At 37.9% G+C, this 13,554-nt stretch overlaps 1 protein-coding gene across 1 annotated transcript in view; it reads left to right on the top strand.

Moving 5' to 3' along the window:
• The window catches only part of INPP5A (inositol polyphosphate-5-phosphatase A), a 232,977-nt gene that overhangs the window by 125,207 nt on the left and 94,216 nt on the right, over positions 1 to 13,554 (top strand). Inside the window, 3 exon segments of the mRNA XM_032231735.1 lie at positions 7,381 to 7,444; positions 9,433 to 9,441; positions 9,444 to 9,535. Coding sequence (XP_032087626.1) covers positions 7,381 to 7,444; positions 9,433 to 9,441; positions 9,444 to 9,535 — 165 coding nt within the window.

Below are 13,554 nucleotides of genomic sequence, written 5' to 3'. Positions count from 1 at the left end.
GAGGGCTGAAAGCCCTATGAAGCGGTATATAAGTCTACTGCTATTGCTATTGCTACAAGGGCTAGCGAGAGATAAGGACTTCCTGTCAGCAGAGAGTTCTTCCAATTAATATTCAGTTGCTGTCATTTGCAGTGATAAATGTATCGCTTGAGTTATATTGATGCAGTGGATTTATCATTGAAAAAGTTAGGTTGAACTTTGACTTTAAATATTCATTAGAGCTAATTATGGATTTTATGACTTCATGAATTGCATTTTCCAAGTTGTCATTGGCCATTTATTTTACATGTATTTAAAACATTTTCATAATTACAGCATTAGCTCTAATACATTCAGTGAGTAGTGGAGTGAATGTTTATTCTATGTGATAATTATTTAAATGTTTTATTTTTAATACTTCCTTGTAGTTAAATTTGCACAGTATCTAATTAACAATTAGATAATACATTATACATACATACATACATACATACAGAGTAATTTTTTATTTAGTCAATATTAAAATTGTTAATCAGGATTTGTATACATTTTTTCATTACTCATATTATTTGATTGAATAAGACTATTGACAGAAAGGGGATTTTGAGTTGACTAGAACAATAAACTGAATGATACAGTATCAGGGTCAGTGGTGGGTTTCAAATAATTACACCACCGGTTCGCTGAAAATGTGAATGGGGGGTGGTGCACACAGCTTCCATGCATGCACACAGCTTATTCACATACCCGCGGCTTCCACGCATGCGCGGCTTCTGCCACACAGCAAGGCTCGACTAAGCAGCCTTTTTGGGGCCTGCTCCTTCCAGCTCTGCTCTCCAGGGCAGCGGCTGCTTCTCTCCGTACTGCTGGGAGAGCGTCTTGTGCAATTTAGTCCCAACTGGAAAGCACTGCGGCACGGAGAAGAATGCTATTTCTCTCAGCCCCGGCACTTTCCTGATGGGACTTAGAGGAAAGCGGCGGCTCACAGCTGCTAAATTGCACAAGATGCTCTCCCAGCAAGAGCAGCAACGGAGAAAAGCAGCTGTCGGACTGGAGAACACCTGGAGTGTCTCTGTGAGTGACTGAGGCTCGGCGAGGGATGGAAGAAAAGTAAGTTTTCTGCTGCAGCACTTTCCAGATGCGACTTCTTACAGATAAGAAGAACCACCTGGTCCATTTCCAAAACGCTTCAGACCTCTTCTGCCCCCCATCCCTTCGGCTAGCATGGCAGGCCACAAGCCAAATAAATTGCTTCGGCCGGAGGGGGGGGCATAGTTTGAGGCTAGAGGTGGGAGGCGGCATGTGGGCAGAGGCACGGGACGTTCCCCAGCCAAGGCGCCTGGAGGCTCTGGGGCAAGGCTGGAGTGGGGAAATGGTGCATTCCCCGACCCGGCCAAGGCGAATGACGAGCGGGTGGGGGCTCCGGGACAAGGTCTGGGCCCTGACCCGAGGCAAAGGGCGAGCGGGCGCCATGTTTACCTTTGGTGAGCAGAGCAGGCGAGGCGCGGAAGCAAGGCGTGGAAATTAGCTGGGCTGCGGAGCCAGCCAGTGGTGTGATTTGACGGTTCTCCGAACTGCACAGAATCATTACTACCAGTTCGGTAGAACCGGTCTGAACCAGCTGAATACCACCTTTAACGGGCAGAGCAGGGCAGCCAAATTTAACAACCAGTTCACCTGAATCAGTACAAACCGGCTAAATCCCACCACTGAGACTGACCCAAGAAAGAAAAAGAAACAAAGTGACTCAGAAAGAAATACCCTTTTAAGTGCATAAAGAGACCACAACATTCAGCTCAGTGATGACTGGATTAGAGGTCACATTTTTATCGAAACATTTGCTGCCAGGAAGCATTTTCAAATATTGTTCTTTTCATGCAATGTTAATAGATGCCATTCAAATTGGTTACATTCCATAGCTCCTCCATAGTTGTATGTTTCTTCATATCACCTGAGTTTTATTATCTCTTCACATGTTAGCAAATATCTGTAGTATTGAATATTGAGCTTAGTATAGCATGTTGATTGAGCTATAACGCCCTTTGCAATCTCTACCTGTCAATTTTGTGCTTTCCGGTTGCATCAGGGAAAAAATTAGCAAACACCATCTGTTGAGGAGACCAATCCATATTTCCTTCACTAAAGGCCTTTCAAAGAGCAATACTGGTAGAATTTGGAGTCTCTGTCTATGGGGTCATCATTACTAATAAAGTTGAAAGGTCAAACATGAGAGAAGCCACTGAAAGAAATGAATTTGGCAAAAGGTGATTCGGAAAGGAGTGACAATACATATTATCCCTTTATACATGTAATTTATACTTCAAATAGAAGAATTTTATATTGCAAAATATAACAGCTCCAGTCAAAAGTGGAAGTCATAGCACTACCAAAGTAGTAGGATTACCAAATTAGTAGAGTTCAATATGAACTCTACTAACTTTTACTCAATATGTAAAAATGAGAAGTGAAAAGATGGGATTAATAGTAAAGAAAAGCTAATTTCAAACAATAAGTTTTAATAAACTTTGATGTCATGTTTGATGACAAAATATTAAGTGGTAAATGGGTCTTTTCTTGGGCAAAAGCAGGTAAAGAGGGTGTGTGCTGGATAAATAAAATAAGCTTAATCCCAGGGAAGACTTAATATGAAATTTAGACAAGATTGGGAAGAAAAGGAGCATTTCTCTTGCCAACAAAGATAAAAAATTAGGGATATGCAAAAACATTCCATGAACAAATCTGTATGGAACACCTGGCTTTGAATGGTCTATGATTAAAGCAAAACATTCATGTGGCCAAGGTATAGACATAAAAGACAGAGAAGATACAGTTTGAAGGGGGGACAAGAATAGGGAAAAGCCAAGGACATCAACCAGGATCTCTGAGGGAGGGAAGGGCAGTGCAAAAATCAAGAATGAGTGAGCCAGGGGGATATGCCCCCTCGAGATCTGATTTAGCTTGTTCATAGATTAACTGTAACTGTAAAAGGCTGTAAATTAAAGGAAGTATCATTTGCCTGTGGCTCCTGTCTGTGAGCAGATCTTGTTTTACAGCCCAGGACTTTAAATCGCTGCAATCTGCAGTATCCACTCCAAGCATGGTTAAAGCCGGACCTCTCTGCATTCTAAGGAGTTAGGAATATTGAAACCGAAAATGAGAGAGCCCAGGGAAACAAAAATAGATGGGAGCCTCTGGGGACGTTCTTAAAGTTTGTGACCTTGCTTGATTAGAGAATTGGTATCCTTTTTTTTCCTTAGGGAAACTTGCTGATCTTCATTGCTCAGCCCTGTTTAGCTTTCAGGGATTGGCAGCCTCTGCCCAGGATCAAACAACTTGTTCTCTGAATCGGCAGTTCTCCGTGCTGGAGCATTCTTAGGTGGCTGGAGCATTCTTAGGTGGCTGACGGCTGCTGGCTCTGAAACCCCAAGTGAGAGTCTGCCTAGTTCTCCTCTTGGGCCTCAAAATCAGAAAGTCCATATTTGAAGGAACTAAGAGCCAAGGTGGCGCAGTGGTTAGAGTGCAGCACTGCAGGCTACTTCAGCTGACTGCAGTTGTGCAGTTCGGCTGTTCAAATCTCACCGGCTCAGGGTTGACTCCAGCCTTCCAGGTGGGTAAAATGAGGACCCGGATTGTTGTTGGGGGCAATATGCTGACTCTGTAAACCGCTTAGAGAGGGCTGAAAGTATATAAGTCTAACTGCTATTGCTATTGCTATTGCTATTCCTTACCACTGATTCAATCACAGTAGCATAGGGCACAATTTCAGCTGTAGTTGCAGCCAGTGGTTGGAGGGAAGGGAATAGTTTAAAAAGACCAGGCAGCCACTGAGCCAATGGGATATGCCGTTCTGGGATATCAATGGGGCTGCAGGGAAGGAAGGAGAAGCCTTGAAACATTGAGGGAACTCTTAATGATGTGCTCTGGTGGAATCTTTTGAGAAGAAAGAGTAAGGAAGGATTTGTTGCACATCAGCTGTGCCTGACTAGTTGGGTAAAATAAATCCAAATGTATTTGGATTTTGGAATGTAACTTCATCTAAAACAACCAAACAACAACCAAAACATCCTAGGTATTGTTTCTGATGAATGATGGACTCAAAATGGTTTAGGAAAACATCTAGAATATAATCTATTCTTCCTTAAATGCTTTGTGTCTTTTACAAATTGTCCTTGTAGTTTCCTGCTTTGTTTTAATGGGAATAACTATCCAGTCACAGAGAACTTTAAATTCTAAAATCCTCTGGTGCTCAATTAACCTAATCTTAGGAAATTGTTTCAAAGCCCCAATTTGAAAATGAATTCCCTGGGCATCAACAGCCTGTAAAAGTAGCTGAGAACCCCAACTCTTTCTACCTTCCCTTTTCCTTGGCGTTTCTGATACATCATAATCCCTTGCAATGGGTGCCTATTTTGACCAAAAGGATCTTGGTTTTTATTTCAACTATGATGTAATTAATTACCATGATTTTGTGTGTTGGACTGTGAGGAGTTCTGAATGGTACAAATTAAAAGGAAGAAAATGGATGCCTCAGGTAACAATTTTGGAGACGGTTGCCACAAGTATCAGATCATTAGAAGAATCACTTCTGGTCAAAAATAAGCTGATAGTTTCCTGGTACAATGGATAATATCAGCAAGCAGAATCTTATATACTTTAAGTATGTGATGTAAAGAGATAATTATGTTTGACTAGACCCGGGGGGGTGTCAAACTCACGGCGTCATGTGATGTATCGGGACTTTTCCCCCCTTCGTTAAACCGGGCAGGAATGGGGCCAGCACGTGACACAACCGGCCCGCAGGCCGTGAGTTTGACACCCCTGGACTAGATCAAGGGAAATGCAAGGAGCAGAAGACAGTGGGGGATGCGTTGGATCAAATGATCTAGTAGAATATCCTTGGAAGGCCACTTAATAGTTACAAGATCAAAATTTTATGCATTTATCTTAAAAGTCATCTAAACTTGACTCAGTATCACTTAAGCGATTGTATGGGGATAGCTGTTACAGTGGGGCAACACAAGCAGGACAATTGGGGATATTAACACCACTCCTAGTAAATTCTTCAATAAAATTCAGATAGTTTTCTTATTAAAAGATTATCTATTTTAAAAACAAGAGGCTGGCAAACTGGCATCTTTCATGTTCAATACCTACACTTCACAATTTATTTGCTACTTTGCAATATTTTTATGTTTACCTAGGTTATTTTTATATAATCAGGCATTTTAATCTACATTAATTGTTCAGTCTTTCTAACAGTTCTTTTTCCTGGTTAAAAAATAAGAATTGTTCACAAACATGCAAAAACAGTTTAGCTACCTCAGTTTATTTTTGTATAAAAAACCTCCGTGTTTTGCTAAGTAGAAGCAGATTAGACTTTCCCATGCATTGGGAAAAGCAACTTGCTTCAGGGGCATCAAAGGAAAGAAAATATCGGTGTTATATATATATTGGTGTTGGGATGAGGGAGCTGCTTTTTGGGTGCACTTTAGGCAATAGAGTGATTTTAGTCTATATTTCATAAAATATCTGCATAGAAGTCTCCAGCTAGACACTCGGCTCAACTTTTATGCATTTGGCAATGAATTCCCAAATGCAGAAGCAGTTTGAAAAGCAGAACTTTTGTATTATTGATTCTGCTCTGTGTATTTTTTAAGTGGCTGCTTTCCGTTTCAAGAAAAATTCTTGGGTGATGTTGCACACAAAGAAAGGCGACTTTTCAGTAGATTAAAAATGTCTTCAATTGACAAAGTAGTGGAATGCTAGAAACAACATAGGACCTATTTATTATTTATAAATTACTCGGGGGTGGGAGTGGTGTAAATATGTTAGGCACACATCTCAACTTTTTTCACAGGGTATAGGTGATAACAGAGAAAGAGATTATACTTTAATGAAAGGAATGGTTTATTTTCTGACTCTTCAACTAAAAAAACAACAACTCAATAATGAGAAGAGAGGGAGACCCTTCTGGCAAAGCCAAGTTTTGGCTGACTGGTTGCTGCATTATGTATGAGAAATTGCGTATCTCAGGATGGAACATTTGCTGATTTGTCAAAAACAAACATGAGCGCCTGCTCATCTTCTTGACATATCAGTTCATCCAACAGAAAACACTGTCACACACTTTTAATTGATGAGTACCCGTTCTTATGAATCAGACAGCTTGCTTTGGTTACTATTATTGTTTTATTGTGTTAATTGTTATTAAGCATTTATTCACCCAGGAGAAAAGTACAAAGAATTAGCAGTCATTCCTAAAAACAGAACTCCCAAGAATAGCTATTTTCTGGAAGGAAAGATAAGGGAGATTTTTTTAAAGAAATAAATAAGGTAAAAAGGCTGAAATCTAATATAATTTTAATTTGTAATTAATAAAAAGTAAGACTAACTTCTGGTAATATTCCAAAGATACACTGGCATGTATCATTTTAAGAATCATAATTCTGTAAATAGCAATATTTATGATATTTAGGACATATTCTTGCAGACATAAATGTATTTAACCCTGCCTCACATTGACACATTTACATTAAAAAATCATGTATTCATGCTTTTGTATTCTGCAACTATACAGTTTGCTAAGACTTAGCATTTAAGGTGCCACAAACCTTAAACAGATACATGTTTATATTAAGAAACAGATTTTGAAATATAATATATTAGACACTAATTGCTATAAAATGTATTCTTTATACATACCACGTGCATACAGAATTTTATTTGGAACTTTGATTGCAATAATAAAACCTAGCAAACTAAAAGAAAGAAAAAAGAATGAAAGGAAGAATAAAAACTGCAGGGAGAAAGAAAATAAAAAGGAGAATATAATAAGAGTGTGTATGTATGTATGTATGTATGTATGTATGTATGTATGTATGACCCTTAACCCATTTATAACTTTGTTAGATCAAAATCATATTTAGCATTAAATAATTAATTTTTCTTTTCTTTAGAGTTGGAGATAAACTTACCTTATAAAGGCCTTTCAGGTTTGTTAAAAGGTTAATAAGCAATTTCTGAAAGTGATTAGAAAGTGAGATTTTAAAAGTCTTCTCTGCGATTGCTAATCCCATCAACTCCTTGCGCTCAAACTCAAAGAAAATTAATGTTCTTGGTCCTTGCAAGGAGCAATCATCCAGAGCGCATAAGGGTGGTCTCCTGACCTCTCCTTCCTCTCTATGGAGAGGTTCCAAACAAGTGGTATCCTCACCAGATGCTCGGCCTTTGCCACAGTCAACAGCTCTGCTTTCTCACAACAACCCATCTTCCCTTCACCTCCCCTGGAAGCCCCTTCCGTTTACTCTGCCACAAGAATGTGTTGATTTATTCTAGTTTTTTATTCGTGTGTGGATTTTATTTATTTGTGTGCATTGCTGATTTTGTTTTTGTTTTCCACAGGCACTGGGCAGCTTTTACTTTCTACACGAATCCTTGAAAAATATTTACCAATTTGACTTTAAAGGTATGGAACACCAACAGTGCTTCAATCCTATACATATTCAACAGGGAAGCGATTTCCATTGACTTGAGTGATGCTTTTGACCAAAAATATTTGGAGAGTTATATTTCATTTTTCACGTTAGAAGAAGCATCCTTAGAGTTTTAAGAGCTTTTATGCATTGAAAACAGCAAATGTGAGTTTGTGTGATGAAATGTGCCCCTGCAGGAACTAAGGGAGGGAGTTTTGGCAACACTGAGCTGGATGAAGAGTCTGTGCAGAGCCAAGCTGGAAGGAGAAGGGAGGGAAGAGGTTCAGGGTAGCCATATCCTAGAATCTCTCAGGATTTATCTCGTAAACTAGAAAGTTATAGATTTATTTTACCAAAATTCTGTCCACTAAAGGTAAGCAAATCAAGCATTGGACTTAATTGGGTTTTACTCTGTAAAACCTGTTGGCTTTGGCACAACCGTCTGCCACTTGTGTACACTTGACAGCTTTAGCCAATCTTAGTCTGCTGATGAGGACATTTGGAGTGTTCAGATCATTTCATCGGCCAATCGGATACAGAATTGCAAGTGTTGAATTTATCTTAGTCCTCAGCCATGAAAGTTTATTGGATGATTTATGTTCTTTTACGGGCTGTATTGCCCTTAGACAGATTTCTTTTTATTACTGCTGCTTAATGCTCACTGACTTACTTTAGGCACCAGAAAAAGGATTTTAAGTGCCAATGACAATATTATTAAAGGACAATTAATTGTACATTTGATCTAGAGCCTTGGTGGCTCACTGCTTAAAATACAGCATTGCAGGCTAACTCTGGCCACAATCTGAAGTTCAATCCTGACGGGATGAAGGTTGACTCAGCCTTCCATCCTTCTGAGGTCGATAAAATGAGGACCCAGATTGTTGGGGGCAATATGCCAACTCTGCTTAGAGAGAGCTGTAAAGCACTGTGAAGCAGTATATAAGTCTTAAATCAGGGGTCTGCAACCTTAAATACTCAAAAGCCATTTGGACCCGTTTCCCACAGAAAACACCAGGAGCCACAAAACCTGGTTCGGCGTGGCCAACTCAACGTCCCTCCCAGCCAGTGACATGACCCCCCCCCCCCAGCAATGCCTACCCGGTGTTTTCTGTGGGAAATGGGTCACCCTCCCTCTCTTTCTCTCTTCCTCTCCCTCCCTCTCATTTCTGCTTTTCTCTCTTCCTCCCCTCTCTCTCTTCTTTCTTTTTCTTCCTTTCTCCCCCTTCTTTCTCTCATTTGTTTCCCTCTCTTTTTCCTCTGTCTCATTCTCTCCCTCCACCTCTCTGTCATCTCCCTCTCTCTCCCCTACCATACTTTGGCCTTTTGCAAAGAATGCGCTCTGAATATAAATGGTTGGATATATTTCATTTTTCAAAACTACGAAACATCCTTTGGCTGGAATCATGCATTTTAAGATACCTTTTCGTTTAGGTTCCTCATCCCCAATTCTGTGACGAACAAAATTTAGTGTCACTAAGTTAATTCTTTCAAAAACATAATACACAGTTTTTGTGAGCATCTGGTAGAGTCTGACAGTTTGAAATATGGAGTTACTGTAGAATGTGAGAGTTTATACATGGAAACTTCCATAGTAAAGATGAAATTTAAATCCTCATTTATATCCACTAATTCTACGAACGTTCTGCACGATGGGGGTTAAATGAAAACACCTGATGAATTAAGGAGAATATCAGTCTACCAAAAAGGAACAGAATATTATCCATTGAGGACTCTGCGCATCTTGTTTGTAGTATTGTAGAAATATTAATATAACAACATTTATCACTATCAACATGAAATGCAAAAAAGAATTATTTCATTTTGATTACTTTTTAAACACACGTTTCAAGTGAATTTTTTTGGAGGCATCTTAATTTGTTTCCTTGGATGTTTATTACTTATCAGTTCCTTAAATTATATTTTGTTTTCTTATACTGGCCATATTAAAACTGATATTCTAAATTTTCTTACTCCCTTTCAGCTAAGAAATACAAAAAGTTACGGGGAAAGAGATCTATTCAGATACATTAGAAAGTACTCCGATGCTGGAAAAAGAAAAGTTCCCACAGGATTATTTCCCTGAGGTAAATATAGACAAATAGCAATATTTGAAAATGAAGATGTGGCACATTTTGATTGCTTTGAACTTTGAATTTATTCATTTAATTGGAATCATTTTTGAATCCTGATATAAAGAAAAGTATAGTCTTATCAGTAGTTTTCCTTTTCTTTTGTTTACTAAAAGCTTGGGGAGAATTTCTTATTTATCTCTTATATTTTATCTATTACATATCTGATATATTTCTATTACAAATCACCCATCTTCCTCACAGAACAACTTTGGATGTTATCACCGAGTTAAAATGCAAAGATTCTGGAGTTGTTTTGAAAACTTGCCCAGGCTCATATTGAGTATGAATTCCAAATTTCCTATTTTCAAAATGTCTAGATCTCTGAAGGTCAAACCATCATTTTAAACTGAGTTTTAAACTTTAAAACTACTTCAAAATAAGCGACTATGTCCTCAGACCTTTTGGCTAACACATTCTGAACCCAGGGATTTCTGACTCTTGTCAGTTCAAAACATATTACAGTAATCTAATCTAGCTATAATAATATGTGTCACTGAATTACGATTCAGCCAAGCCAGCCAAATATAGTTAATCAATTGGGAAGGATATTTGGCATGATGGTGACTGATCTGGCTTTTTGAACCAGGTGCAATGTTTGTTTGTTTTTCTATTATCAAACACTCTATTTAGATGAATGCAAATGCAAATATATACATAAGAAATCTATGTGGCTAATCAATACAGCTTTCAATAGAACTAAATTCCATTGTCTATAAGACTGCTACACTGAAGAATTTATGCAAACTGCACATTTTATATTCTTACCTGAAAGCAAAATGATTTTCAACTTAGCGGTACTATACTGTTGACACCATCTTTTAATGTACCGTTTATGTTCTTTTAGGGGATGCGTTGCCCTTAGTTGAAAACAGATTTCTTTTATTACTGCTGCTTAAGGGTGATCTAAAAATAATTACAATGATTGAGCCATAATGCAATTCAAAATAATTACAGCCCACTGCTTATAAAAGTAACAAAACTTTCTCTGCTGATTTATTGCTTTTCTTGGCTGCGCATGAGTCTCAAATGATGCCTCTGGGAGTAACACTCCAGATAATGTTAGGTCATTTTTAAGAAAGCAGATTTGTGTCGTCTATCAGGATTGAGTAATTCCCCCCCCCTCCCTTCCATAGTGAGAGGTTGGTTGTTATCATAGATCATGGATCCTGCTCAAAGCTCTTGTGAAAGATGAATTAATTTCACTAATGCTTTAATGCAAACCTTTCATAGTAAAGGCTGTATGGCGATAACCTTACTGCCGTCTCTCCTTTCTCAATGATGATTTTGTTGTCTTTTAGTAGATGAAACTGCCTGTATTCACAATCTGTCTCCTGACTAAAGGAATCTTATTAACAGGAAAACTGGAGAGTGACTTAATATTGTATAAGGTGAAAGATGCTGAACTCATTTCTTGTGGCAGAAAAGAAGCTATATATATATATATTCTATATTCTAGATAACACATTGCTGATGGTAACAGATAATCTTGTAGTATTTTGATATTTAATGCTTACTTACAAGATGGTTCTGATTTCCTGAGGAAAATCACTATTTGGAAGAAGTGTCTAGTCATAGTAATACCTGAGGATTGTTTTGATGTGTTTACTAGGGGTATTTTTTGAATGAGGAAGGAATTATCTAATTTCAAGTATTAATTTAAATTGGGACTCTCTTGTTAGCTTTCATTCTGCACCTGAATCAAAAGCTTCCTTTCCAATTAGATTCTGTTTGCCTTTCTGTCTCCCAAAGAGTTTATTGTCTTTGAAAATAAAATAGTAAATAAGAACCATATCCAGAAAGGGGAAACATAGTGCAGACATCAACAGTGAGTACCTGGAGTGGTCATATACCATATTTTTCGCTCCATAAGATGCACACACACACACACCCAAAAAAGTGGGTGGAAATGTCTGTGTGTCTTATGGAGTAAATATTGCATCATAGACCATGAAGTGTGTTACTTCAGGGGTCCTCAATGGTGGACCAGTGCCGATCCTTTTGTGAATAGCAGCCAGTCTGCGGGGGCGGGGTCCTTTTACAGTGCTGACCCGTGCCTCTTCTGTCTTTGTCATTGCCCGCTTCTTCTGTCTCTTTTCCGCAGTGCAGGAGTCAATAGGCAGAGGGGGCACACGAAGGGACACCTATTTGTGGTCCTCTCAGGCTCCACCCCCTGCCCTCACTACACTGCTGCTCCATATTCAGCTCCATATTCACAGTGAGACAGCGCTCCGTATTCATATTTTTTTCTTGTTCTCCTCCTCTAAACCTAGGTGCATCTTATGGTCAGGTGCGCCTTATAGTGCGAAAAATACAATAATTTCTCACATCAAAGACTCACATAAATGTTTATTTGGTTTATATCCCCACCCTTCAAAAGCACCAAGGTTCTCGCTTTCCTTCAGAACCTCCCAAGCAGCATGCATAACTATTTCTCCTCACAGCGATTCTGTGAGAAAGGTTGGGCTTGTAATAATCCTGTAAATTTCCAGGGCGGATTAGAATTTAGATCTTTCTGCTTCTAGACACATTCATTTCCAAAGAAGTACTTTCAAAATGCCCCAAATCTCATGATCACGTGAGATGTTCATTGTAAGTAAGATTTAAGAAATGTCATGAGATTTTTGGTGTCAGAAAGCTGAGTCTCCAGATTTAGCAATCTTGTGAAATTTCAGCCTTCTGTGAAAAATGATTTGTTATATATGCGTCTATAACATGGTAGAATATGATATCTTGCTAAAAAAAAATGCTGAACCCAGCAAAATAGTTTAAGACAGAATTCCCTGCAATGTTTTGGACCTTCTTCTATAATGTGCTAGCATTTATCCGTGAACTGGCTGAATTTCATGAAAGTTATACATCAAATATTTATTTTAGCTTACGTATTCTAGGTCTTCAGAGTGAGGTTTTACATGCCAAAACTGTAATTTTTAAAATGAATTCAAAATTAATTTGAATTCATTTTGCTTTGCTATTTTTGCATATTATTCATTATCACTTTAATAGAACCACCTTAAAACTATATCAAATTTTGCCAGGCAGCCATCAGAATTCAAAGCAATATGGCATAAAATTGCATTTATAAGAATTGCATTGATGAGAAATGCCTCTTTAAGCAAATTAAAATTTGTTCGGTTAGTATTGTTTCTGTTTTGCTGACTAATTTAGGAACTGCCAAATTAAGGTTACTTCTGTCTTCTACTTCTGGACATGTAGGGTGGGTTCATTCTGTAGACACAAATTTTGATTAGTTGCTTGCAACTTATTTTCAATACTGCTGAAAATACTCTACATTAATATCATTTTGAACTAATGGTTTGTTGGGATTTGACCTTTTAAAAAAAAGATAACCTGTCTTTGAGAAAGGGGCAAAAATAATTATTGCTTCTTGATATTTCATCATATTTAGCTTTTTAAAAGAGACTAGCATTTTTACCCTAATTTAATCAGTTGGGTGACATGCAGAATTAATGTTAGGTATAATCCAATTCAAAATTGAAACAGTGAATCAGTTACATCCTCATTTCCAGTTGTTGGCATTGGGAGACAAGAACAGCAGCGTTGTATTTCATTTTTAATATTTGGAAAAATATCAAGTAAGGCTAAGGCTTCCCAGTAGAAAGGATTCAACATTGATGCTATGTTAACCGAATGTTATGTAGGTAAGACTCAATTTACGACTAAATAATTTTGTGATCTGTTTTGCTTTTTTAAAAATAAGAGAAGCCTCTGTTCATTCACTCACATTAATAGCAGCATTTGTGAGAGATCCTTAGTCAAAGATGTTTGAAAAGCGAAAAGAAATATATGGTGTTAATATTTGAAAAAAAGAAAACGTTTGACTGTAATCGTTTAAGTGTTATATTTGTCTTTCCTTTTTATGAAATGAATAATTGCTTGTTTGGGGCTCCCTTGTTTGACATAATGAAGTGCCAAAGACTTTAGAAGAGATACTTTGCCTGTGTATATATATA

The sequence above is a fragment of the Thamnophis elegans genome, chromosome 15, assembly GCF_009769535.1.
Source record: "Thamnophis elegans isolate rThaEle1 chromosome 15, rThaEle1.pri, whole genome shotgun sequence".
Lineage (NCBI taxonomy): Eukaryota > Metazoa > Chordata > Lepidosauria > Squamata > Colubridae > Thamnophis > Thamnophis elegans.
This window is presented reverse-complemented; position numbering and strand designations above follow the sequence as displayed.